Here is a 23,701-nt window from a genome sequence, read left to right on the forward strand (position 1 = left end):
AAAAACACAAAATAATTAATTTGAAACAAAAAATAAAAAAAAATCAATTTTTTTTTTAAAACACAAAAATAAACATACTCTAAATACAGAACACTACAATTACATGTACCTCCAAAAATTTCTTCCATTTTAATTGTTGTAACCCATTTTTGGATCCCCACAAAAAATAAAATAAATAGCCAAAGGAGGTTAGAAAAATAACAGGAGGCATGAAGCGCCCAGAAAATGGTCAGAAAAATTAGTCAAGGAGGTTAAAAATACAAAGATGGATTTTTAACAATATATTCTTGAATGATGAGAGCCCTGGTGGATAAGAAAATTTGATTTTTGAGAGAAAAGTCCAAATTTGGAGGTTTATGGACTTAATTGGATTTTTAATTGAATTTATAGAGGATTTGAGTGCAAGAAAAATTGATTTTTAAGTCAATTTGGGTTTTAATTAGAAGAAATTTGAGTTCTGGGGCCAAAATATATTTTTTTTAGGAATTTATTAGGTCAAATCAAGGGCTTAATTGCATAAATATTGAAGTTTTAATGGCCAATTAGGGGCTCAATTGTGAAAATCCGAAACCAGGGACCAATTTGGAAAAGGCGCAAAGATAAAAGGGGCTGTATTGAATTGATTCAGGGGCCTAATTGAAAAAAATTAGAAAGTTTATTGATTAATTGAGGGTCAAATTGCATAAAATCAGAGACCAAGGACCAAAGTGAAAAACACGGCCAACAAGAGGGGGCGGAGACGGAAATTGAAAGGGATGCAATTGAAATGTACAAAATATAATTGAGGGCTGATTTGGAAGTTGACATGCTGGCGCCATTTAAATGAAACGGCGCGTTTTGTCCAAAACGACGTCGTTTCATGTAAAAAAAAAAAAAAAGGAAAAGCTCGGAACGGTGTCGTTTTGAGACACTGTTCCTCTTTCTTCTTCCCCTGGACGTGCAGCAGGGGAAGAGAGAAAGATTTTCGTTTTTTTCTTCTTTAAATTCTGCTGCCTCTCTCCTCCGCACGCTTCTGTCACGACCCGAAGCCCCACGCTCTCTCATGATGAAAATTCAGGGGAGCCGTGCCTTGCCAGCCGCGGCTACTGGCCAACCGACCGGCGTTGCCCTACCCCATGCACAGCCATAATGAGGCCCCGCTCCCTTTCCCCCTATAAATGAAGACTGGATGCCAGCACGCGAGGGAGGGAGAAAGGAAAAGAAAAGGGGAGAACCCGAAGAGAGAGAGGGAAGAGAGAGAACGACCGAGAGAGAGGGAAGAGAAGGAACAAACCGAAAGCAAAAAAGAGAAAACACAGGAAAAGGAGGGAAAGAACCGAACCAAAAGGAACCACTAGCAAACCCGAACTGAAAAGGAGGAAACCACCAAAAACGAAAGAAGAGGAAGCCATACGGAGGAGAAAGGAAGAGCAGTAACCTCACCCTCTGCCGTTTGAAACAGCAGCACCGCCGCTTGGAGCCGCCGTCCGTGAGCCACGACACCGCCACCGGCCTCCACCGCAGCACCACCAGCGACCGCCTCCTCCACGCCAGGTAAAGTCTTCTCCCTGCTTTGTTTTTTCGTCGTGTTTTCCTCCTGCATGCAGAATTGTTCTGCATGCAGGAGAGGAGGGGAAAAATAATTCCCCTCCCGATGGGTTTCTTGCGCTGGGCCAGTCCGTTTCTGGCCCAGCCATGCATTCTGGGCCAGTCTGGCCCAGACAAAAATAATAGTTTGAATGGGCCGAGATCGGCCCAAATCCATGCTGGGCTGAGCCTGACCCATTTATTTGGGTCGGCCCAGCCCACATAAATATATTATCTTATATATTATAATGTTTTATATTATGTGTGTGTGTGTGTGTGTGTGTGTGTGTGTGTATATATAAATTAAAAATATATATTTCAAAAAAATATTTGAAAAAATATTGTTGATTTTCCTGCATATTTTTTGTCAAAATGGTTTAATATTGGTTTGTATTTTTATACCGTAAAGATACAAATCCAGTATTAAAATACCCAATTTTCGTCAAAACATCAAAAAATATATATATATAAAAAAAGGTTTTTGTTTTAATGCATACGGCCTAGTCTCTCCAATATATATATATATAAATATTATAACATCATATTTTCACACAACAAAGAAAATTTCAAAAATAATATATGTATTAGCATGCATTTTGGCTTTAATAACCAGTTTATTCAAGCCATGAGAACTAGGCCAATATTTTCAAAAATTCTAAAAAATTCTTTTTGTCTTCTTGTAGTATTTGGGATTACGAATTTATACATAAAACGTATTCCAAATATTAAAAATAAAGTTTTTGTATAGACGTTAGAACGGTTAGGATTATACCCGATAAGATAAAGACCTCCTTACCGAGGAGGATTTTTCTTGAACCATGGACCGACCAACAACTAGAAACACAATAACACCTTAGTTTTTATCAGACAATCAAACAATGCAGCTTACCTTAGGTAAGGCGTATTTGGGGTGCTAATACCTTTCCTTTACGCAACCAGTCCCCGTACTCGATCTCTGAGACCAGTTAGGGTTCCTAGTGACCAAAATACTAGGTGGCGACTCCCATTCCATTTTTTATCGATCAAAGACAAGAATTTCCTTACCGAGGAGGATTTTTCTTGAACCATGGACCGACCAACAACTAGAAACACAATAACACCTTAGTTTTTATCAGACAATCAAACAATGCAGCTTACCTTAGGTAAGGCGTATTTGGGGTGCTAATACCTTTCCTTTACGCAACCAGTCCCCGTACTCGATCTCTGAGACCAGTTAGGGTTCCTAGTGACCAAAATACTAGGTGGCGACTCCCATTCCATTTTTCACCGATCAAAGACAAGAATTTCTTGTCTCCCCACATTTGCCACATAGTGATAGATTTACATTTTGTAGATTTAAAATGGAAACAAACAAATTATATTTTTCGCCGCGACGCCGCACACGTGCGACATTAATCATAACAATATTAAATTAAAAACCATGTTACTGTTAACAAAGGTGCAAGTTTTACCTTGAATCGGGTCGATACTTTAATAATTATGGTGGAGAATGAAGGAGAGGAAGAGATTAGCCACCCGTTAATTTGTATTAACAAAATAGTTTTGCCTCATTTTTGGCGGGTGCCTCTCACCTCACGTTTCCCAAGGCAACAGGATTTTGAACATCCCTATTTTTGCCTTCCCTCCCTCGCTCCTCCTCGTCTAAAGGGGTGTCTCACATTTTTTAGGGCCTAAGAGGTCCTGGAACCTCTGTTTTCATGGTAGATAGCAGCAGTGAAATATAGGTATATGTGTATATATATATAGGCGTACCCTGGATCTATAATATTCAGTGTCTTAGTTTTGTGCTCAGGACATTAATAACTTCATTGAAGAAGATGGCATCGAGTAATGATGGTTCCAACGCCGGGAAGAAGAAGTTTGCTATTATTGGCGTGTCATCTATAATCCTGGTGGCCATGGTGGTTGCTTGTGGCTGTTGGAATCGGTGGCAGCCAAGGAGATTCGAAGCCAGAAAGCTCTCCTAAGGGGCAGATATCGACGACATCTAAATCTATCAAAGCTATTTGCCAACCCACAGATTACAGAGAAACTTGTGAAGAAAGCCTCTCAAAAGCTGCGGGAAACACAACCGATCCTTCGAAGCTTGTCCAGGCTGGTTTCAAGGTTACCATTGAAGCTCTCCAAAATGCCATCAATAGATCCACCACATTGAAAGAATTGGCCAAGGATCCGATGGCTAGCCAGGCTCTTGATAATTGCCGTGAATTGATGGACGATGCTATCGCTGAACTCGAGCATTCTTTTGATCTTATAGAGTCATTCCAGGCTAGCCAGTTCGACGAGTATGTAAATAACCTTAAAGTCTGGCTCAGCGCTACCATCACGTATCAACGGACTTGCTTGGACGGGTTTGAGAACACAACAGGTTCAGCTGGTGAGAAAATGAAAGAGCTTTTGATGGCTTCTAGTCAGCTCACCAGCAATGGCTTAGCCATGGTTGATGGCGTCACCTCCATCCTCAAGGATTTGAACATTCCGGGACTGACGAGCCGCAGACTCCTAGAAGCTGATGATGAATTCCCTTCGTGGATCAATGGTGGAAAAAGGATGCTACTCCTCAGAGAGACTCCTGCAACAATCAAGGCCGATGCGATTGTGGCTCAGGATGGAAGCGGTCAGTACAAAACAATTGCCGAGGCCATCGAGAACATCCCCAAGAAAAAAAACGAAACCTTTGTGCTATACATCAAGGAAGGAGTTTACAAGGAGCATGTGAGCCTCTCAAGGAGCGATACCCATGTTCTGATGATTGGTGATGGCCCTACAAAGACCAAGATCACCGGAAATCTCAACTTTGCTAATGGAGTCCAAACATTCAAGACCGCAACAGTTTGTAAGTATTGCTATCCTTGCCTCGAGAGCCGCCATAGAAAGGAGCTTTAATGTCTGGAAGTTTATTATCTAATTAATAATGCCTTGTCATTTGTAACCATACAGCAATATCTGGAGATCACTTCATGGCCAAGGACATTGGATTTGAGAACTCTGCCGGAGCAATAGGACACCAAGCCGTGGCACTCCGAGTCCAAGCTGACATGTCTGTCTTCTACAATTGCCAGATAGATGGCTACCAAGACACCCTCTATGCCCACACCAAGCGTCAATTCTACCGTGACTGCACCATCACAGGCACAATTGACTTCATCTTTGGCGATGCTATTGCTCTCTTCCAAAACTGCAAACTGGTCGTCAGGAAGCCACTGGAAAACCAACAGTGCATCGTCACAGCTCAAGGAAGGAACGAGACGCGTGAGCCCACCGGCTTCGTCATCCAAAACTGCACGATCACAGCAGACCCTCAATACTTTCCCGTCAGGTTGCAGAACAAGGCCTATCTTGGGCGGCCATGGAGGGAGCTGTCCAGGACTATTGTCATGCAATCTCACATCGATGACTTGATTGCTCCTGAAGGCTGGTTGCCATGGATGGGTAATTTTGGCCTGAACACACTATTCTACTCCGAGTACGGCAACAAGGGAGAAGGTGCGGTGGAGACCAACAGAGTAAAATGGGCTGGCATCAAAAAGCTTACACCAGAGGCAGCTGATGGCTACACTGCTGCAAAATTCCTTCAGGGTGATGAATGGATCCCGCAAACCGGCGTGCCTTACACTGCTGGCATGATCAGTGCGTAGAATGAGAAAATCAACAGATTCTCTCTATGATTTGGTCCTTCAAATATCTGCATTCAACTCTACAGTATATGTATACGTTGTCTTTACTTCTTGTTTATTCTGAAAAATAATGAAAAACGTCAGAATCAATTTGCTTCTCAAGTTTGTAATTGACATGGGGCAGCCATAATATGATCAGAGGAAATTTTTACTTCAGCAAACTCCATCCCGTCTTATATGTATACCATTGGTTTATACTTTATAGGTGCCTGGCTCCGCCCCATACTTAGTCGATGTCGAAAGAAGTTGATGCAATTTCAATAATATTATGTAGGAAATTTGCTTCACATTCATGAGAATTTTCCTAATAATAAACACAGTAGGTTTCTTGCCTTGTAAAATAATGTGCAATATTATACTGCTTTATTTTATTTTATTTTATTTTAATTTTGTGCTTTGTTTTTACTTTAATCCAATTTTCTCATTGTTCGTCTTATTTGTAAAGTTTTAGTAAATAATATATTTGTACGGTATTTGAAAATGCGTTTAAATTAAAAAATATATATTTTCATTTGATGTTTCTTATATTTTTAAATAATTTTAATTAATACATAGATATAAAAAACAATAGAAAAAAAAACATGTAAAAGAACATCAATTTTTTTCACCTTTTCTAAAGCGTTTATATCATTATTAACATCAAATATTTTATCATAATTTATAAAATTTTAAAACACCTTAATTGCCATACTTTTGTCTTTGTTTAATAAGGCCCCGTTTGTTTGCTGAAAAGTAGTTTTTTTTTGGAAAGTGAATTTCGAGAAAATGAATTATTTTCCGATATTTAGTAGTGTAATGAAAAACAAGTTGAAAAATATTTTCCAGTGTTTGGTTATATCATAGAAAATAAGCTGGAAAATAACTTATTAATGTTTTATCTTTATCAAGTTTATTAAAATAATGAGGAATAAATCTTACAAATTAAAATGTTGAATGAGAATGAAATTGAAAAAAAATATAATTTCATAAATTATTTCAAATAAAATAAATAATAATCAAAATAATAGAGATCAAATCTAAAAAATAAAAAAATGAAAGATGAAGAAATTAAAATAATAATAATTAACATTTTATAAAGTATTTCAAATAAAATAAGTAACAATCAAAAGAATGAGGACCAAATTTGATAGATAAAAAAATTTCAATAAAAAAATGATAAGAAAAAAGAAAATAACTATTATAAAAATGAGAACCAAAGTTAATATAAAAATTAAATTTTAAGAGATTAAATTGAAAAATAAATATTCAAAACAAAATATATATTGTAATCAAAAGTTTGAGGACCAAATTTGATATAATTAGCAAATAATATGACATTTTTAAATTTTTCACAACTTTTGAAAAGTGTTTTTCATCCAAATTTTGCAGGAAAACACTTCTCTAGAAACTAAACCAAATTTTTCTTTGACTGAAAAAGTGTTTTCTATTGATCAATTTTTATAATGGCAAACAAACACAGAAAAATTTTAAAAAATAATTTCTCGAAAATCACTTTCCAGAAAATAAATACAACCTAAGTTGAGTTTTGTAAATAAGTAGCAACCAATCACAAAAAATATTATTAAATCTAAAAAGCTACATGATACAAGATTTTAAGTTGTATGTTAATTTGAGTTTGAGTTGAATTCATATTATTTCAAGTTTTTTTAATAAAAAATAAAAATATTATTATTTTAAAATTTAAAAAAAAAAAACAAGTTAAATTGGGTTTTGAAAGAATCGATTAGGTGGTGAATTAACCCACATCTTAATTGAGTATAACCAAAACAAGTTTTATCTAGTATAATTTAAAGTTCCTGTGTGAGATTGTAGCCTAATCAAAAATTGACTAAAATTTATTTATTTTTATTTAAAATTAATTTGGTTATATTTTTATATTGTTTTAATATGATAATGTAAAAATAAATTTTAAAAATAAAAAAAAATACTATTTTAATATATATTTTTAATAAAATATACTTAAAAAAATGATACTTTCAAACAACTCCAAAATCTAATTTCGGCTAAATAGTGAGCCAACAAGTCAGGTTAGGCTTAACGACGGTGATCACAACTACAACTGTAGAAGATTCATAAACCCTAACTTGGTAAAACTAAAGGGGGCCGGTTCAATTGAAAATGGAATAGAAATTGGCTAGTAAATAAATAACATTCGAACCAGCCGAATATCCGAGATTCCGAATCTTCAATAAAGACAACTCAAAATAAAACGAAACAAAAATCAGAAACAAAGAGCAGCGGGAAACAAAGTCATCGAAAATTTTGAACTCTCAAATGGCCAAATCTCACACTCTTTGATTTTTTCACGCTCTCTCTCTAATTTTCCAGGCAACCAAACACCCACAAATTTCCCAACTCCTGGGCTTCCTAGAAAGCCCCCCAAATGAAATGTTCAAGTATTATTCAAAAAAATGATTAATAACAACAAAGAAGAAGCAAGCAAGTACCACACAGTACAAGCAGAGCGTGATTTAGAAGCCAACTGGGAAGTCGATCTTTCAAAAAAGCTTGAAGATTATTTGTTAAAGATTTGTTCTGGTGAAATTGCTGGAAACGAAGAGGATAGTAACGTCAATTTCGCTGAAGGTTAGGGTTTTATTGAAAAAAAAAAGTTGTAGTTTTTTTTTTTTTTGGAAGAATGTAGTTGCTTTATTGTTCAACGGTTTGAGCTTTATTTGAATTAATTGTGGTTTTAGGGTTCTGTTGTTGAGCGATTTAATGGGTTTTTGTTTTTGTGGCAAAATGTAGCTGCTTTATTGCTTCAAGGTTCAGTTCAAGTTTATAGCAGGAAGGTTGAGTATTTATACAACTTGGTTTTGCATGCTTTGGACTTCCTATCTCAGAAAAGGTACTCTTTTTTTTTTTTACCTATTTTGTTGGGTTTTGATCGCTTCCCAAGTTCCTTTTCAATGCGAAATGTATTTCGTTTAAGAATTTATGTCTGTAAATTACTTTGTTTCTGGGTTTTTTTATAGTTAAGGTGATTGTCATTTGGTTTAAATTTAAATACAGTTCAAATGGAAAGTGTGGTGGTTTTGCTCAAACTTACATTTATCAGGATAAGCAAGTGTTTTGCGATGATTGATTGCTCTTAGAAGTTTTAAGAATCTTGAGAATTTGTGTATGATGATACGCATAGTTGTGACATTCAATTGTCCTTTTTGAGAGTTTTTCCACTGCTTGAATTAGAGATAGAGAATATGGCTACTGGTTGAGAGAGGACAAGAAATGTATTCAATTGTCACCTTTTAGTCGAGCTGGGATACTAAGTGCAGTTATATGTTGCTATATTTTGATAAAGAATTTCTAGGCTGTACTGTGGATTCTGTTAGCTGTCAATAGGCAGTTTAACTCATTGATTATGAGTTTTATAAATGGATTTGGAACAGTCAAGTACAAAACCCTGCTTGTTTTTTCCAAGAAAAGTATTAATTGTTGTGGAACACGGATTATTAGAAATTAAAAAATTAAAGGCTCTTCATTATACTCTTTCCCATAACTTCTCACATCAGACCAACCCGCTAAAATTCAACTAGGGATTACAAACAACATCGATGTCATGAAGAATAAAGAGACACCACAAATAAAAATTTATATTCTCACAGGAAAGCCATTTAAGGCTTAAATGTGTAGTTTTGAAGTCCAAACGATCAGTGGTACCATCCCATGGAAATGATTTTTAAATTGGTTTTATAAATTTTTGAAACAGGCAGCAGGAGCAATCAGAGGGCACATCTGTCCAGACTGAACAAAGTGGTTCCCGTGCAGTTTCTGATGAAGAAAATGATGAATTTTGGGTCTCAGATGATGTCCCAGGTATGCTTAAATCTGCCCTCTATTTGATGCAGTTACGATGTAACTCATGGCTAAAAAAAATTCATTATACTTCAGTGGATGCAAGGAATTGCTTAGATGCTTCAACCAGCAAAGATGCTTCTTTCTATCACTTTGTGAAACCACCAGCAAATCTTGTTGTTCTTGAAGGTGATTGCTTAGATAGCAGTGGTGATGGTGGGGAATTAGAGTCATATCTGGTATTACATGTACTTCCACTTTATAGTATACTGAGCTTTATGCTTCCGACCCAATCTAAATCACTTGTTTTTTTTTCCCCTACATGGTTGCAGTTAGCCACCAATGATCTTTACCAAGATTTTATTCTCTTAGACCCATGTGATGCCCTAGCCATAAATGATTTTTTGAAAGCAGATGATACTGGAAGGGCACAAAATGGTCCTTACAGGGGCAGCTCAATACGTAAGACCTTTCAGTCCCCAACAAGGCGTTCTGGAGGAACTGCTAACAAGCCTTCTCTTGGAAAGAATCGGGATGCCAATCCTATGCCATCCCCTGTTGCTGGTTGCAGTTTTGGAGTTAATGGTTGTAAGATCAGGCCTGACCCTCCTGTCTATGATAATTTTGATGAGAATCCTGGATTCGAAATGGAAGACAGATATTCAGATCCTGAGAATGCAGAAGATTCAGATGACAGTGATGATCCCTGGAAGCCTTTGAACCCCCATGAACCTGGGAACTTAAAAGTGAAACCTTTTAAGAAAGGTGGTTGAATTTGTGTCTGTTTTTTTTTCCCCTCTGTTTTCCCTGTAGTATGTTATATGCCTACTTCACACTCATATTGGATTTCCCTTAACAAGCAGTAAAAGATTTCAGAAGGAATGGGTTACAATCTGCTGAGAAGACCTCTATAACTGCTCTGTTTCCAATTGCAAGGATGCATGGTACTATTAGTCCAGAGCTTGCCAAAATATGGGAAACACAGCAAAACAAAATTGGAAACCATGGGAACACACGATCTCCTACATTATATGAAAAGGTATTGGTTTTTCTGTTAATGTCTTTATGTTAATTTCTTGTGATTGTCATATCATACCTGATGTTACAATTGCAGCTGAGGCAATCTCTTACTAATGAAGGACATAATATTCCTGATACTACTGGTAACTCTGGGAATGACAATGAAGACAATGCATATGACACTGGGATCCCTGATTTCGGGCAGCCTGATGAAGAGATTTCAGAATGCATGAATGAAGATTCATCACCCCCTTTACATGAAAAGGTTGGCAGGCTTGTGTTTTGTTCTAGTTTGTATTTGCAATAGTATAGAAGGAACTATTAGGTTGCTTACTGACTGATTTACACAGCATGATGATGGTGGGACTCACTTTGACACCTATAAAGATTTTGGACATGGAGATCAAAGATCTCAAGCAAGCCTGGAAGATCTATGTCGATCTCACCTTGTAAGCTTGCATTTCTATCACTTTTTGACTAAATCTAACCTAGTTCATGGCAATAGTACATGCACACATATTCGTGTATTTGTTTCAGGTAGCTTGGGTGAAATTTCTTTGCTGGGTAAAGTATTTGACTTTTCTACCTGTCCAAAATTCTTCCGTGACTTGCCACCAAATATTTGTGGAACATGCACTCTTTTTAGAAAGTAGTCTGTAAAGTTTGTTTTATCATATGTATTCCTTTCCACAAATTCCTGATTTTTGTCTTGAAAAGCAAGATGAATAAGTTCTGCTCTCTTTGCAGGTCTTTTACACATACTCAATCCTCTGCATGTACTTATGTCAATTTCCGAAACTTAGCTTTCATCAATGTAGATTTGTGCACTTTGCTGGTTTCTCTTTAGATTTAAAATTCTCAGGAAATGCAAGTGTAGTTTTTGAAAGCAATGATTTTAGAGATTGTAGTAGTTGAATTACGAGATCAACCTGGTCCCAAAAATTTTGGAATTGATTGTGTTCTCTCAGATATAATCTTTTGCCCAATTATTGCCAGAGTATGTTGTAGCTTACCCACCTTTCATATGTAGGATGCTCTGCTCGCCAATATAGCTGAAACTGAGAAGCAAACTGAACTGGCTGCTCGGGTTTCATCATGGAAACTGAAAATTGAGCAAAACTTGGAAGAACAAGTAACTTTCACCTCAATTTTTTTTGCTGCTCTTTAGTTGCTCAAATCTTTTTACTGGCTTTGAATTGAAGGTGAATTTTGTTTCTAATAGGACTCACATCCGCCATTTGACATTCATGCCTATGGTGAAAGGATTGTTGACAAACTCTCTCTTGAAACAGACAGTCAAAAACATGTCATGGCCTTTACAGATGTTGTGAAGGGCCAGGAAAAACATGATGTGGCTCGAACCTTCTCCGCACTTCTTCAGCTGGTAGTTCTCTTTCACTATTTCAATCTAGGAAGCATACTCAAGAAGCGTTTGGGAACGCGGTGCAAACCGCGTTCCCACCAAATTTGAAATTTTTTTTTTTTTACTAAAATTTAATGCGATTTGTACTTTTTGGATCGTTTTGATGTGTTGATGTCAAAATGATTTTTAAAAAATGAAAAAACATCATTGACATGCATTTCGGCACGAAAAGTTATTTGAAAAGCAACCATTACCACACTGTCAAACACGCTCTACAATACCTTAAAATAGAACAGCTTCTAAAATAAGTGGCCCGTACCCTTAAATATCTATAGCAACTGCTCTCAGGCCTCAAACTTGCGATGTGTAGGCTACTAGCTCTAAATCATTTTTCTTAATGACACTGTAAATTTCTGTTATTGCGAATGAAGTTTGTGTGTTGGATACAATCAGTAATATTGGAGTCATTTGGAGTGAAATAGATATGCATTGCTTTCAAATGCTAAAAGAATCACCATGATTTCTCCAATTTCAGGTCAACAATGGAGAAGTTGATTTTGATAGGAGTCAAGCTAATACCGAGTCATTCTGTTACACGGCTGTCAATCCTTTCCACGTCCGGCTCCTCGGTCATAAAAAAGAACAGGAAGGAAGACAATTTCAACTGTCAAAAAAGAGAGTTAAATCACCAATAAGAAAAGGAGGTCCGAAGCTGGGCAAGAATGGTAACACAAGGTGCACACCTGAAGGTAAGAAGAGGCGAAGATCTCGAGTTGTTGAGCCAGTTGACTTACATTCAGCAGGGTGACCAAGGCATCATAAGCAAGTTTTATTGCTGATTGGCTTGGTGCATTAACAATGTGATTATTGCATTATTTGTAACTTTGTATCATTGAGCATAGATCATTAGTTCCGAGACCTGGCCTGGCTGTTCGGTTGATTTGCCAACCCGTAACCTAGATTAACCTCCTGATCCGTGACTCAGATCTGGAGTCGAGTGTCCCGGCCCTGGTTTCAATATGGTATAGACAATGATAAGCTAGAATGTGTAATATATTTAATATTTCACGGACTTGCAGGTCAAATGCCCTTGTAATAACACTACTAATTTAACTGCACAATGATTTTGTTCTTGTGCCTTGTAATAATGCCAATTGCCAATCTGCTTAGTGCTTAGTGCTTACTGTCAATTTTTCGAGATGCTTGCAGTGTTATTCTCTGCATTATTTTTTTTGTTCTTTGTTTTTGGTAACCAATTGGTTATGAATTGATTGATGTAAAAGCACACCTGAACAGTTGCTGGTATCTTTTGTTTGACAAAAAGCTATAGAAATAGTGATAGAACTAGGTTAGTGTTTGTATTATTCTTTCATTAAGATATTTAAGTCATTAAATCTAGTATTATATATAACTTATCAACGACGGGAAAAAAAAAAAATACATTATCAAACTTGGAGGATTGAAAGATAAAATTAAAAACAATAAAAAAATTTTAAAAAAAATCAAAAAATCATAAAAATAAGGATTAAATTGAAAACATTAATACAAGATATATAAAAAAAAAAGGAACGGGTAAAATTTTTCAACATGTTTTTTTATATTAAAAAATCATAAATGTTAATTGAAAAAACTTATACATGCATCCAATTAAATAAATCATGAACTATTTGAGTAAATAAATGAAAAAAAAGTAATTAATGATAAATAAAAATATAATTAGAAAAATCAAGACACCATTGTATATCAGGATATTTAATATTATAACAAGAGTCATTTATCTGGTTATTTTTAATTTATAATAAATTTATTTATAAAAATCAATTTGTAATAGAGTACACACATAAAATTTATTGAATAAAATAAAAAGAAAATGATATTATGAAAGGTTGCACATATTAAAAATACTATAAAGAATAAATATTTAATCCATGCAAAAAATTAAACACACTTAATATAATTAAAAATAATAGTTATTCAATAAAGGCTAAAAAACCCAAAAAACAAATTATAGAGAAGGAATATTAATTAAAATATAAATTAAAAAAAAACATAAAAAAGCCATTAATATAAAAAAAAATTGAAAAAAAAAAAAAAAGCAATGAGGCAAGGTGCTACCAAGCCTGGCGCTTGGCCCAATCAAGAAAAAACATGTTCATGGGCCTTTAATTTTTTTAAGTTTAATGAGGCGAACGACATGTTATCCACCCAGTTGCAAGGTAAAAAAAAAATAACGCTTTATCTGGAAATTCTAGAATCTAGCCACTGGTGTGGCTGGAAAAATAAAGGTTTTTTTTACCTAAAAAACAAATTTGAACCCATTTGTTTTTACCCAAAACATATAAGAAATACCCTATAAACCTTGTTAAACCAATCTATAACCTCTTAAAATATGAAAAAAAAAATCGTTCTAAAATCTAAAATCAACTCGAAACTAAAAATCTTTTTGAGCTTAGATATGTGTTTTAGGTGTTTATAAGGTAAAAACAACACACCTAATTGTAACCTCCTCATCACATAAAACCTTTTGATACAAAAATAGTCTGTTTTGATGGCCAAAATCTTTCTCAATAACAATTTTCTCGCTCTAAACCAGAATACAATGACCCCTTCTTTCTTTCACTAAAATAAAAAAAACTAAAACAAAAGGAGAAAATAAAGTTTGAAATTAAAATTATTGGAGTTGAATTTTACTTCTCTCTCTCTGCTTTTTTTTTTTTAAATTAGAATATTCAACTCCATCACTTATTTCTATTATCTGATTGGATCTGGTTTGTTGGAGAAATAAAATAAGCTAGAAAAATCATTCTTTTCAAAAAAAAAAAATAGAAGCTTAGAAAATAAATCATATCTTTCTTGATAAATCATAAAATAAATTCTAAATTGCAACTTTATATAAAAAAACTTAGAAAGTCTTTTTTATAAACTATAACTTAAAAATCTATACATTACAATTATAAGTTTTAGACTAAATTCAAGGGTTGATTCAATTTTTTTTTTTTAATTAAAACAATGTTGTTTAGATAAAAAAAAATTAAAATGTTAATAATCAAGTTTTCACTTGATTAGCCCATGTTTTTTTACATATCAACCAAGTTTTTTTTTCAACTTGAATTAATCTAGACTCTAAATCAATTATATCCGGGTTATCTCGTATCCGGGTTTTAAACAATGATGAAAACACTCATCTCTTGAAGCACAATGTCTCTATTTGAAAGTTTCCCTTTGTAGCCCAAATTAAATGCTCGAAACTGTGGCAGGCTGAAGTATAAGTGAATTGAATTGGGCCTTTAGACAAGACCTTGAGATTTCTCCGGCAAGGGGAATTGTTGGTGTCTTTCTATTTTTTATTCCCAGTTAACTACACTTTACTATATAGAACATGCGATGCCATACGGTCGTTACAAAAATAGAGTTTTTATTTTATTTTATGGTAATCAAAATATATATATTCATAAAAAAAACATTAATTTAAAAAACATTAAAAAATACTGCACATCTTCTATAAAAATCGGTTTTTTTAATGCATTTTTTATATTTTGACAAAATTATAACATTTTTTTTTAATATCAATAAAGATATTTGAATAAAAAGTATCAAGGTAGCAGCGGTAGGAGTTTCCTCATCTCAGATGTCCAGGAATAGAATAGGAACGAACTGCATTTCTACCTTATTCCGGGATTGTGCCGGAACGGATTGCTCTAAGACTGGCAACAGGATAGTGAAACAATGATGCCTTTTAATTGAAAAAGCTATTGTCTCTATATAAACAATTAAGGTTTTGTAAAACACTATATTTGTTATCCATGCTCCGGCGGGCCGAGCAGATTCTTTTTTTTTTACGTCAAAAATGTTTGGGAAAACAACCCGCCGAGGCATTAGTTCAAGTGATAATTTAAGTAATATGAAAAAAAAAAAATACAACACTAATAAATAAACTGACAAAACAAATAACAAAAAAAAAGTAAAAAAATAGACTCAAGCTTCTTCATATTATCAAACAACTTAAAACTAATCTAATAGAAGGCATAACTATAAAAAATAATAAAATAAAACTCTAAAGAAAAAGAAGAAAATATCAGCTTTTAAAAATAAAATAAAAAAAACAAAGCAAATATATGTAAACCTCGTAAACCTGATCTGATCTCTAAAACTTGTAATTCATTAAATCCTAAACTCGGTTTCAATCAATAAACTTAACTATCAATCAATTTTGTTTTGAACGATGAAATCATTAAAAATATTAATAAAAAAATTGCAAAAAAAAAAAGAATGAGGATAAAATTTGAGAGCAAAAACTAAAGTGGATGAAATTTGAAAAAAAAAATCCAAAAAAATTAAATAACAATTAAAAAAATCAGGATCAAATTTGAAAGAAAAAAAAATCATAGAGGGTTAAATTGAAAAACATTTATAATTTGATAGATTATTTATAGAATAAAAAATGGTAAGGGGTGAAATTAAAAAATATATAAAGGGCTAACCCAATAGATTCAAACCACGAAAAAAATAATAAAAAAAAACAAAAACAAAAAAAGGGATAAAAAATAAAAAAACACTAGCTTAAAAAAAAAAAAAAAAGCAAACTCGGACACCAGGTCTAATCCATAAAACAATAGACTCAAACCACACAAAAAGAAAAAAAAGAAAAAAGAGATAAAAATAAAAAAAAAAAAAAAAAAAACCCAAGCAAACTTGAACAAACATTCTAAACTTGGTTTAATCTTTAAAACCTGCAGTTTGTGAAATCCTAGATCTAGGTTCAATCAAGAAGCTTAACTTTTAACAAATTTAATTTTAAAAGATGAAATCATGAAAAATATATTAATAAAAAAACTTGCATAAGAAAAAAAAAACAACAACAAAAACAATGGAAACAAAATTTGATAGAAAAAACTTGAGGGGGATGAAATTTGCAAGAAAAATTAAAAAATTGATCTCAAACAGAACAAATAACAATTAAAAAAATAAAAATCAAATTTAACAGATAAAACAATTATAGAGGCAAAAGTGTAAAACATTTATAATTTGATAGATTATTTATAGTGTCAATGACTGAATATTTTAATCCTTAAAATCTATTTTCAACTTGTTTATGTCTAAAAACACATTGAAAACATCCAAAAACTCTTACTGAACATATTTTAAAGCCTAAAGCACCCTCTAATATGTTTAAACATAAAAAATAAATTCAAATAAAAAAAAAAAACTAACAAGTCATGGTAGTATTTTGGACATAACAAAAAAACACAGGCCAAAAGATCATTTATTATTTACCATCCTCTCGAGTTCAACGCTTTTATTCTAAATGTAAGGATTGGTCCTAATTGTCGGGTCTAAATCAAATATCATTGTCTTAGGTTTTTCTAGTCCTTTTACTATAAATATGTGAATACGTTTAGACAAAAACTTAGTGTATAAACATTATGAGTATATTTTGTCATAAAAATACAAATAAGAAGCAACTTATCTCTAAGTAAGATGTCTTAAAATGATTTTCATCTTTCACTTAGCATAATTAATTATTTACTTAATAATCTCTAATAGACTAATTACGGCTTTATAATTATTATAAAATTATATGATGGCTCATTTTTTTCTCTTTAATTTATGGAGATATCTCCTACAACAATTACTAATAATTTAGTATTGTTAGTGACTTCATTGTTGAAGGTACATAATAGGAACTAAAAAGTATAGTAATTGTATATAATACTTTCTATTTTAAAGTTATATCCTGTTATTTAAGAAAATATGTATTTTTACTAAAATTAGTAAAAGAGTTGAATTTAAATCACTTTCTTACACTGTTTAAATGAACTTTGCAAGCACTCTTAATTTTTTTCTTTGATTTTTTTTTTTTTTAATTTTTTAATATTTTGTTGATTTTAAAATATATTCTTGAAAAATCAAACACTAACCAAATACTAAGATATTTATTTAAGACCACAATAACCTCATAAAATATAAACCAAAATAAAATTATTAAATCTAATAAAATCAATGATCGGGGTTGTGATTTTGATAGGTTAAGTTGTGAAGCCAATATAAATTCATTATATTATCATCTCAATATTAAAAAAAGAAGCTACATTTAAACTTACCAAGTCAACTAGGTCATATTTAGGCAATTCATACACAATTTAATTTGAAAATGAAGTAGGGAGGTTAGAAGATTGACTTTATAGGTCAGATTTCAAAACAATACCAAAAATTCCCTATAACCTGGATATTTTTTCATGTTCAATTTTTTTTTTATTTGAACAGCAACTTAGTGCAATTTAGTAAACTAGTAAAGTACTATGAAATTTGGAGCAAACAAATTTAAAAATAAAATCTTTCAAACATATGTTTTTTTTATAATAATTTATTTTATATTATTGTTGTTGTTGTAGTATATTTAAAGGAATATATTAGTCATAATAATAATAATAATAATAAAAGTATTGAAGTGGAAATAACACCATTCTATTAAATTAGTCAAAGTAGTCGGTATTTCTTGGTCAAGCAACCATCATCCGCACCGATTTCATTTGTTGTCACATAAGAATCAAGTGGAAGAACTCGTTGATTTCTTGACTTTATGGTAATGAAAGATAATCACTAAGAAAAAGTCGTCGCAAATATCACTCGTTTCAGCCGACTAAGGAAGGATCCTCAAAGTTTTCATGATATGAAATAACCATGATTTTCCAACAACTAATTAACTAATACTTAATAATGTTGCATGCCCGCTCTCCCTCCTAATTTCCTATAGATACCCCAAGTTATTAGATTGAATTTTGGATCACATAATTAAAAAAAAATTATTTATTAAAAAAATCAAAATAAATTTTTATCTAATTAATTAATTCATTCATATTCAATTAGATTTGATATTAACTCATGATATCGGGTTTAATAACATTAAGATAGTATTTGACACTCTATAATTGAACCATGTTTTTAAAGAATTTTGATTTTTTTAAAACTATATCTTATATTTTTTTTAATATATTAAAAATATAAATAATTTTTTTAATATATTTTCAAATAAAAATATCTTACCACCCTCCCTCGAAGGAAGAGTGACTCCGGAGACAGAAAAAAAGACGAAATTGTGTCTTGGGATTAGGTGGTGGGTGTCCACTAATAAGACGTGTGAAGAGCGTCCATGAAAATGCATTCAGCATAACCAACACAATAATTCTAACTTGCTCCCTTGTGTGGACGAACATACCTAAAAGCCCAAGGCTAAAGTTACGAAAGCGTGTGGACCTCTCTGGAGGAACAGGGATGACGTGTTATTTGCCTATTGGCGTTGGACATCTTGGTTCCCTAAACATGGCATTAAGCGTTTAAAAAACACGGTTATATCATGTTTTTTTTTTAAATTATTATTTTTAATTAAAAATAATTTTTTAAAAAATAAAAAATATCATAATTATATTTCTAAATAAACCAATACCTTTTCCTTACTTCTCTTTGAACCATACATTCATATTATAATTCGATTTTAAATAAATTATTATCCAAATTTATATCTACATATTTAAAAAAGATGTACATTTAAGGTCTTGTTTGTTTTTGTGTTTTAAAAAACTATTAAAAAATTTTTTTTGCTTTAAATTAAATTTTTTTGGTATTTTTATGTTATTTTTATGTACTGATTTTAAAAATAAAAAAAATATTATTTTGATATATTTTAAATATAAAAAACACTTTAAAAAACAATCATAATTATACTTCTAAATAAACCAATACCTTTTCCTTACTTCTCTTTGAACCATACATTCATATTATAATTCGATTTTAAATAAATTATTATCCAAATTTATATCTACATATTTAAAAAAGATGTACATTTAAGGTCTTGTTTGTTTTTGTGTTTTAAAAACTATTTAATTTTTTTTTGCTTTAAATTAAATTTTTTTGGTATTTTTATGTTATTTTTATGTACTGATTTTAAAAATAAAAAAATATTATTTAAATATATTTTTAAATAAAAAATAGTTTAAAAAATAATTATAACTATATTTCTAAAATGACATGTAAAAATAAAAAAAGGAATTATGTCGTTATCTTCAAGAAACGATGCTAGAGAAACCCATGAGTCTTCATGTCATCTTCAATGACATCAGCTAGAATGAAACATCGAGGAAAGGAGGAGAAGGCTTCCAAAGATAGCACCGCTTCTCCTTGCGTATTTTCCTCTTAAAGCTATTTTAATGCTTTTAATGGGATTATTGCAAATCAAACACTGTATTATTGGTGCCTACTGCCTGGGGCTCAGTGAAAGCGTGTTAACAACAGGAAAACGACATGGAAAAACAAATCCTCTCCAGCACAGTACCGTCAAGGAAAAACACACACAGTGCTGTTAAATGGATATGATTTTAATCCGGTTTATGGTGTTTGGTATTAGGTATTAGAAGCGTTTTTTTTTTTTATTAATTTTGTTTTAAATTAATATTTTTTTATTTTTTCAGATTATTTTAATGTATTGATGATAAAAATAATTTTTAAAAATAAAAAAAAATATTCTTTTAATATATTTTAAAATAAAAAAATACTTTTAAAAAAATAACTATTATTATATTTCATCTATTATAATTAAATTTTTAAATTGAGTTATCCCTGGACAAGAAAATGACACAACATCAATCGGTTTGGTACATAATAAGATACTAAAATATATTCAGTTTGGGTGAAAAACACATGTCAGAAGCCGGCTTGAGCAATTAATTTCATTAAAAGTGTAAGAAATTTTTCAATCGTGCAAACAACATCGTAGGAGTATCGGTTTTTTTTATTAAATTTAATGGCATCTTACCCTACAACGATGCTTCGTTTGGGCCGCTTGACACCTACTTCTCACCTTCAAGGGCGGAGCCATGTCAAAGCTTCAAGTAATATTTTATTAATATTTTTTTATTAGTTTTATATAAAATAAAATTTATAATTCTTAATTAAATTATTAAATTTTTTAAAAAAATTTATGTAGAGCCTTCTAAAATAATATTTTAGCTTGGATTACAATTTCATAATTATGAAAAAATTAAGAAATTTGATAAAAAAAATCATAATTTGACTATATTTACATTATTAGATATAATTTTCAATCTGACCTTCAAATTGAGCTAAATTTTTACGAAGGATTTTAAAATATATTGAATTAAATCTAGTTAAAGTTTTAGAATAAATAGAGTTTAGTAGTACTAAGAAAAAAAAATATCGTCAAATAAAAGCAAAACGACTCATTAAAAGTAAAACGGTTATTTGTCATTAAAAAATTAAAAAAAAATCAAATTTTTTTTCCTTTTATATGTTGTCAACCAGAAAAAAAAATAGAATAAAAAAAAAACAAAACAAAATTATTTATTAAAATGAGTGACCTTGTATTCAATTTCGTCCCAATTATGTCATTTTCCATCACTTTTTAACATGTAAAATTAAATTCAACTCTCGAATTTGATAAAACAAAGTAGTATTTATATCAAAATTATGAGAATTACGTGTATCAAAATTGTTAAAATTTATAAATATTATATTTTAGTGACTTAATATAATGCGCAATTATTTCCCATCTATAACCTCATATTTGAGGTGTGAAATTAAAGTTATGTTATAATAATAATGATAATAAGAGAATGGTAGGATACGTTTTTTTTTTTTTTTTAATTTTTGAATTCAATGTCGGAGGCAATCATTAATTTTATTCTTGATGCCCTAGAATGTGTATTTAAAATAATTAAAGAAAAAAAACTTAGTAGTGAATGGAAAAAAAAATTAATTGAATATATAAATCACAAATTTATCATATCAACTCTGACATTTTAGGTTTTTTCTTAGGAAAAAATATTTTAAATATATTTATTTTTTAAAATCTAATACATACTAAAAAAATTCACTTTCCAATACAAAACGACCTTTGTCTAAATCTCTGTAAAATAAAATCATAGTACACAAAATTAAGAAGGATAAAAAATAATAAGAAGATATTCATTTCATTATATACAAGTCAAAGCTAAACATTTGAGCCCAAGGCGGCGTCCAACGAGTGCCCACACTGTGCCCCACTTAAGCGACTGAAAATCGCCGCCTGTTTTCTCCATGAGACAACCGCCACGTAGCTTTTTAATCGTCCACCGTTGATTTTAGCACCGAGTTTGCTGAGGCATCGACTCATCCTGCCCTCTTTCAATATCCATCTCAGTCGTCCCTGACTCACCACCGCAACTCACAGAGCTAGCCACGTTAGGAGACGCAGCACCTCTTCTTTCCCTACTTAGCATCCTCTTAAAAGACAGCATCCGACTCATTGGCGATCTAAACGCGTGACTCGCTGATGGCGACTCAGTGTTTGACTCATCCTCAAAATTCCCATTTCTCCTAGGCACTTCGATGGTCACCCCGATAAGCTCCACCCGTTTCCTTCTGTCATTAAACGACGACGTAGAAGCCGAACCCACACGATCCTCCTCATGCTGACACGTGGTACCCGAACTGGAACCCGAACCCGGTACCGAAATCCCGCAACCGGGACCATCTTGAACCGGGCTTTCCGTCACCGGCTCAACCGGAGAGCGACAGAGAGGGCACGTGGAGTGAGAATGAAACCACATATCAATACACTCGATGTGGAAGCTATGATTACATTTAGGCAAGGTCCGACCCGTTTCGTTCTCCTGAAACTCGGATAAACAAACCGCACACTCCATCGAATCTTGGTGGGTTTTTCCTGAATACACAAAAACAGGAAGCGATTTTAAGACGGTCTCTTCAAGGCCACGTGTGACTTGAGTTGTGACAATGGTAGGGTTGTTGGAAGAGTCGACGTAGAATACAAGATGGTTACGGCGGTTGCGGGCATGGCGGATATGGCGCCGCCGTGCGCGGATGAGGTACCAGCGAGCGTAAAGGTGGAGACAAACCATTAAAATGATAACAAGGAAAAGAATAACAACAGCACTCAGCATTATCTTGCCACTTAATGCATAGCCTTCTCTAAATTCCTTTGGTGGATCTCCCAAGTCCGAGTCCATTTCTTGATTGTGGTTATGACAGTTGCTGTATGTGTGGAATTATAAGAGGAGAAGAAAGAGAAAGTGGGTTAGCTTGTAAATGATGAGTAAGAGAATGTTTATGGAGTTGGTACTTGAAGAAGAGAAGTAATAATATAGAACGATATGTATATATATATATATATATATATATATATATATAGAGAGAGAGAGAGAGAGAGAGAGAGAGAGAGAGAGAGAGAGAGAGAGAGAGAGAGAGGACCTAGGCTTCCAGGACGCTTCCAGGCAATGCCTGGGCTTTTTTTATTAGATGTCAACTGCGTGGGCCTAGCCTATTAAGGAGAAGACATCAGGCAGGCAAAGGACGAGGAAGAAACCCTAGAACATTCTTGGAAAGAAAGAAAAAAACAAGATTTAAAATATATTAAATAAAGTATTAATAATACTGGCTTGAGTTCAGAACCTCAGCTTCATTTTTCTTCTATACCACCTTTAGCAGATGATCTTCGTCGTCACCGGTAGCTAGCCGAGACTTTATTTAAGATTCTAATATCGAAGCAATCTCTGTGAAAAATTGCATTTCTCGATTAATTGCGACATTATAAATATTGTTGCTGGAAGCTCTATGAGATGATAATTAAGGACAAAAAGATTTTGTAATCATTTACTAGAAATCATTCTCCTTCTTTTAAGAACAATAGTTTTGGATCCTACGCAAATTATTGTTTTTTTTGCCAATATCTAAATAGAAGTTTAATTAAAGAAAAAATAAAGTTTGGTAGCCAAATAGGATCCAAATTGCAATATTTAAAGGTACAAGGACCAAAATGAATAGGCACTAAAACTTTGAAGGCTTAATTGACATACTAAGGGGTGAAATTGAAATAATTGAAAGTTTAAAGGGTCAATCGAGGGATAAATTGAAGAATTATGAGATCAAGGACCAATATGTTAAGCGCATGAAATTTGGGAGCACTTGCAATCGAAGACTCCAGGGGTTAAATTGAAAGGACTGTTAAAGTTTTGACCAATTGAGGTTTTAATTGCTAGATGTACACGATCAGAGACTAAATTTGAATTAGGGGAATTTAAACCCTAATTGAACTTTGGAAAAAACACGGCCTCGTTTTATTTGAATCTGAAAAAAGAAAAGATCTTAGGTGAAGCGGTGAGTTTCACCAAAAATATTTGAAATGTCTATACGACGCCGTTGGGAGAAATAAGGAGGCAGCCATTCTTTTTGTCTCTCCGCATGGCTATACTGGAGGTGCATTAATGGC

General features: G+C 32.6%; 3 protein-coding genes across 3 annotated transcripts; 2 read left to right on the forward strand and 1 right to left on the reverse strand.

The window, feature by feature from the left end:
• Positions 1-3,383: 3,383 nt before the first annotated feature.
• LOC118061015 (putative pectinesterase/pectinesterase inhibitor 28) lies at positions 3,384-5,204 on the forward strand. Its single transcript, XM_035074353.2, is given in 3 exon segments — positions 3,384-3,476; positions 3,478-4,402; positions 4,507-5,204. Coding segments are annotated over 3 exon segments (1,716 nt in total).
• Positions 5,205-7,332: 2,128 nt separating this feature from the next.
• LOC118061016 (condensin-2 complex subunit H2) lies at positions 7,333-12,582 on the forward strand. The gene is made up of 11 exons (XM_035074354.2): positions 7,333-7,829; positions 7,992-8,091; positions 8,953-9,059; positions 9,135-9,277; positions 9,371-9,803; positions 9,902-10,077; positions 10,153-10,323; positions 10,409-10,507; positions 11,089-11,190; positions 11,281-11,442; positions 11,957-12,582. Exons 1-11 carry the CDS (start codon positions 7,655-7,657, stop codon positions 12,227-12,229), a joined length of 1,941 nt encoding a protein of 646 aa, XP_034930245.1. The 5' UTR covers positions 7,333-7,654; the 3' UTR covers positions 12,230-12,582.
• An 8,786-nt stretch (positions 12,583-21,368) lies between these two features.
• Positions 21,369-22,579, reverse strand: LOC118061013 (RING-H2 finger protein ATL2). The gene has a single exon (XM_035074351.2). The coding sequence runs from the start codon at positions 22,440-22,442 to the stop codon at positions 21,555-21,557; it is 888 nt and encodes a 295-aa protein (XP_034930242.1). The 5' UTR covers positions 22,443-22,579; the 3' UTR covers positions 21,369-21,554.
• Between the last annotated feature and the right edge of the window lie 1,122 nt (positions 22,580-23,701).

Source organism: Populus alba, chromosome 10 (genome assembly GCF_005239225.2).
Source record: "Populus alba chromosome 10, ASM523922v2, whole genome shotgun sequence".
NCBI classification, from domain to species: Eukaryota; Viridiplantae; Streptophyta; class Magnoliopsida; order Malpighiales; family Salicaceae; genus Populus; species Populus alba.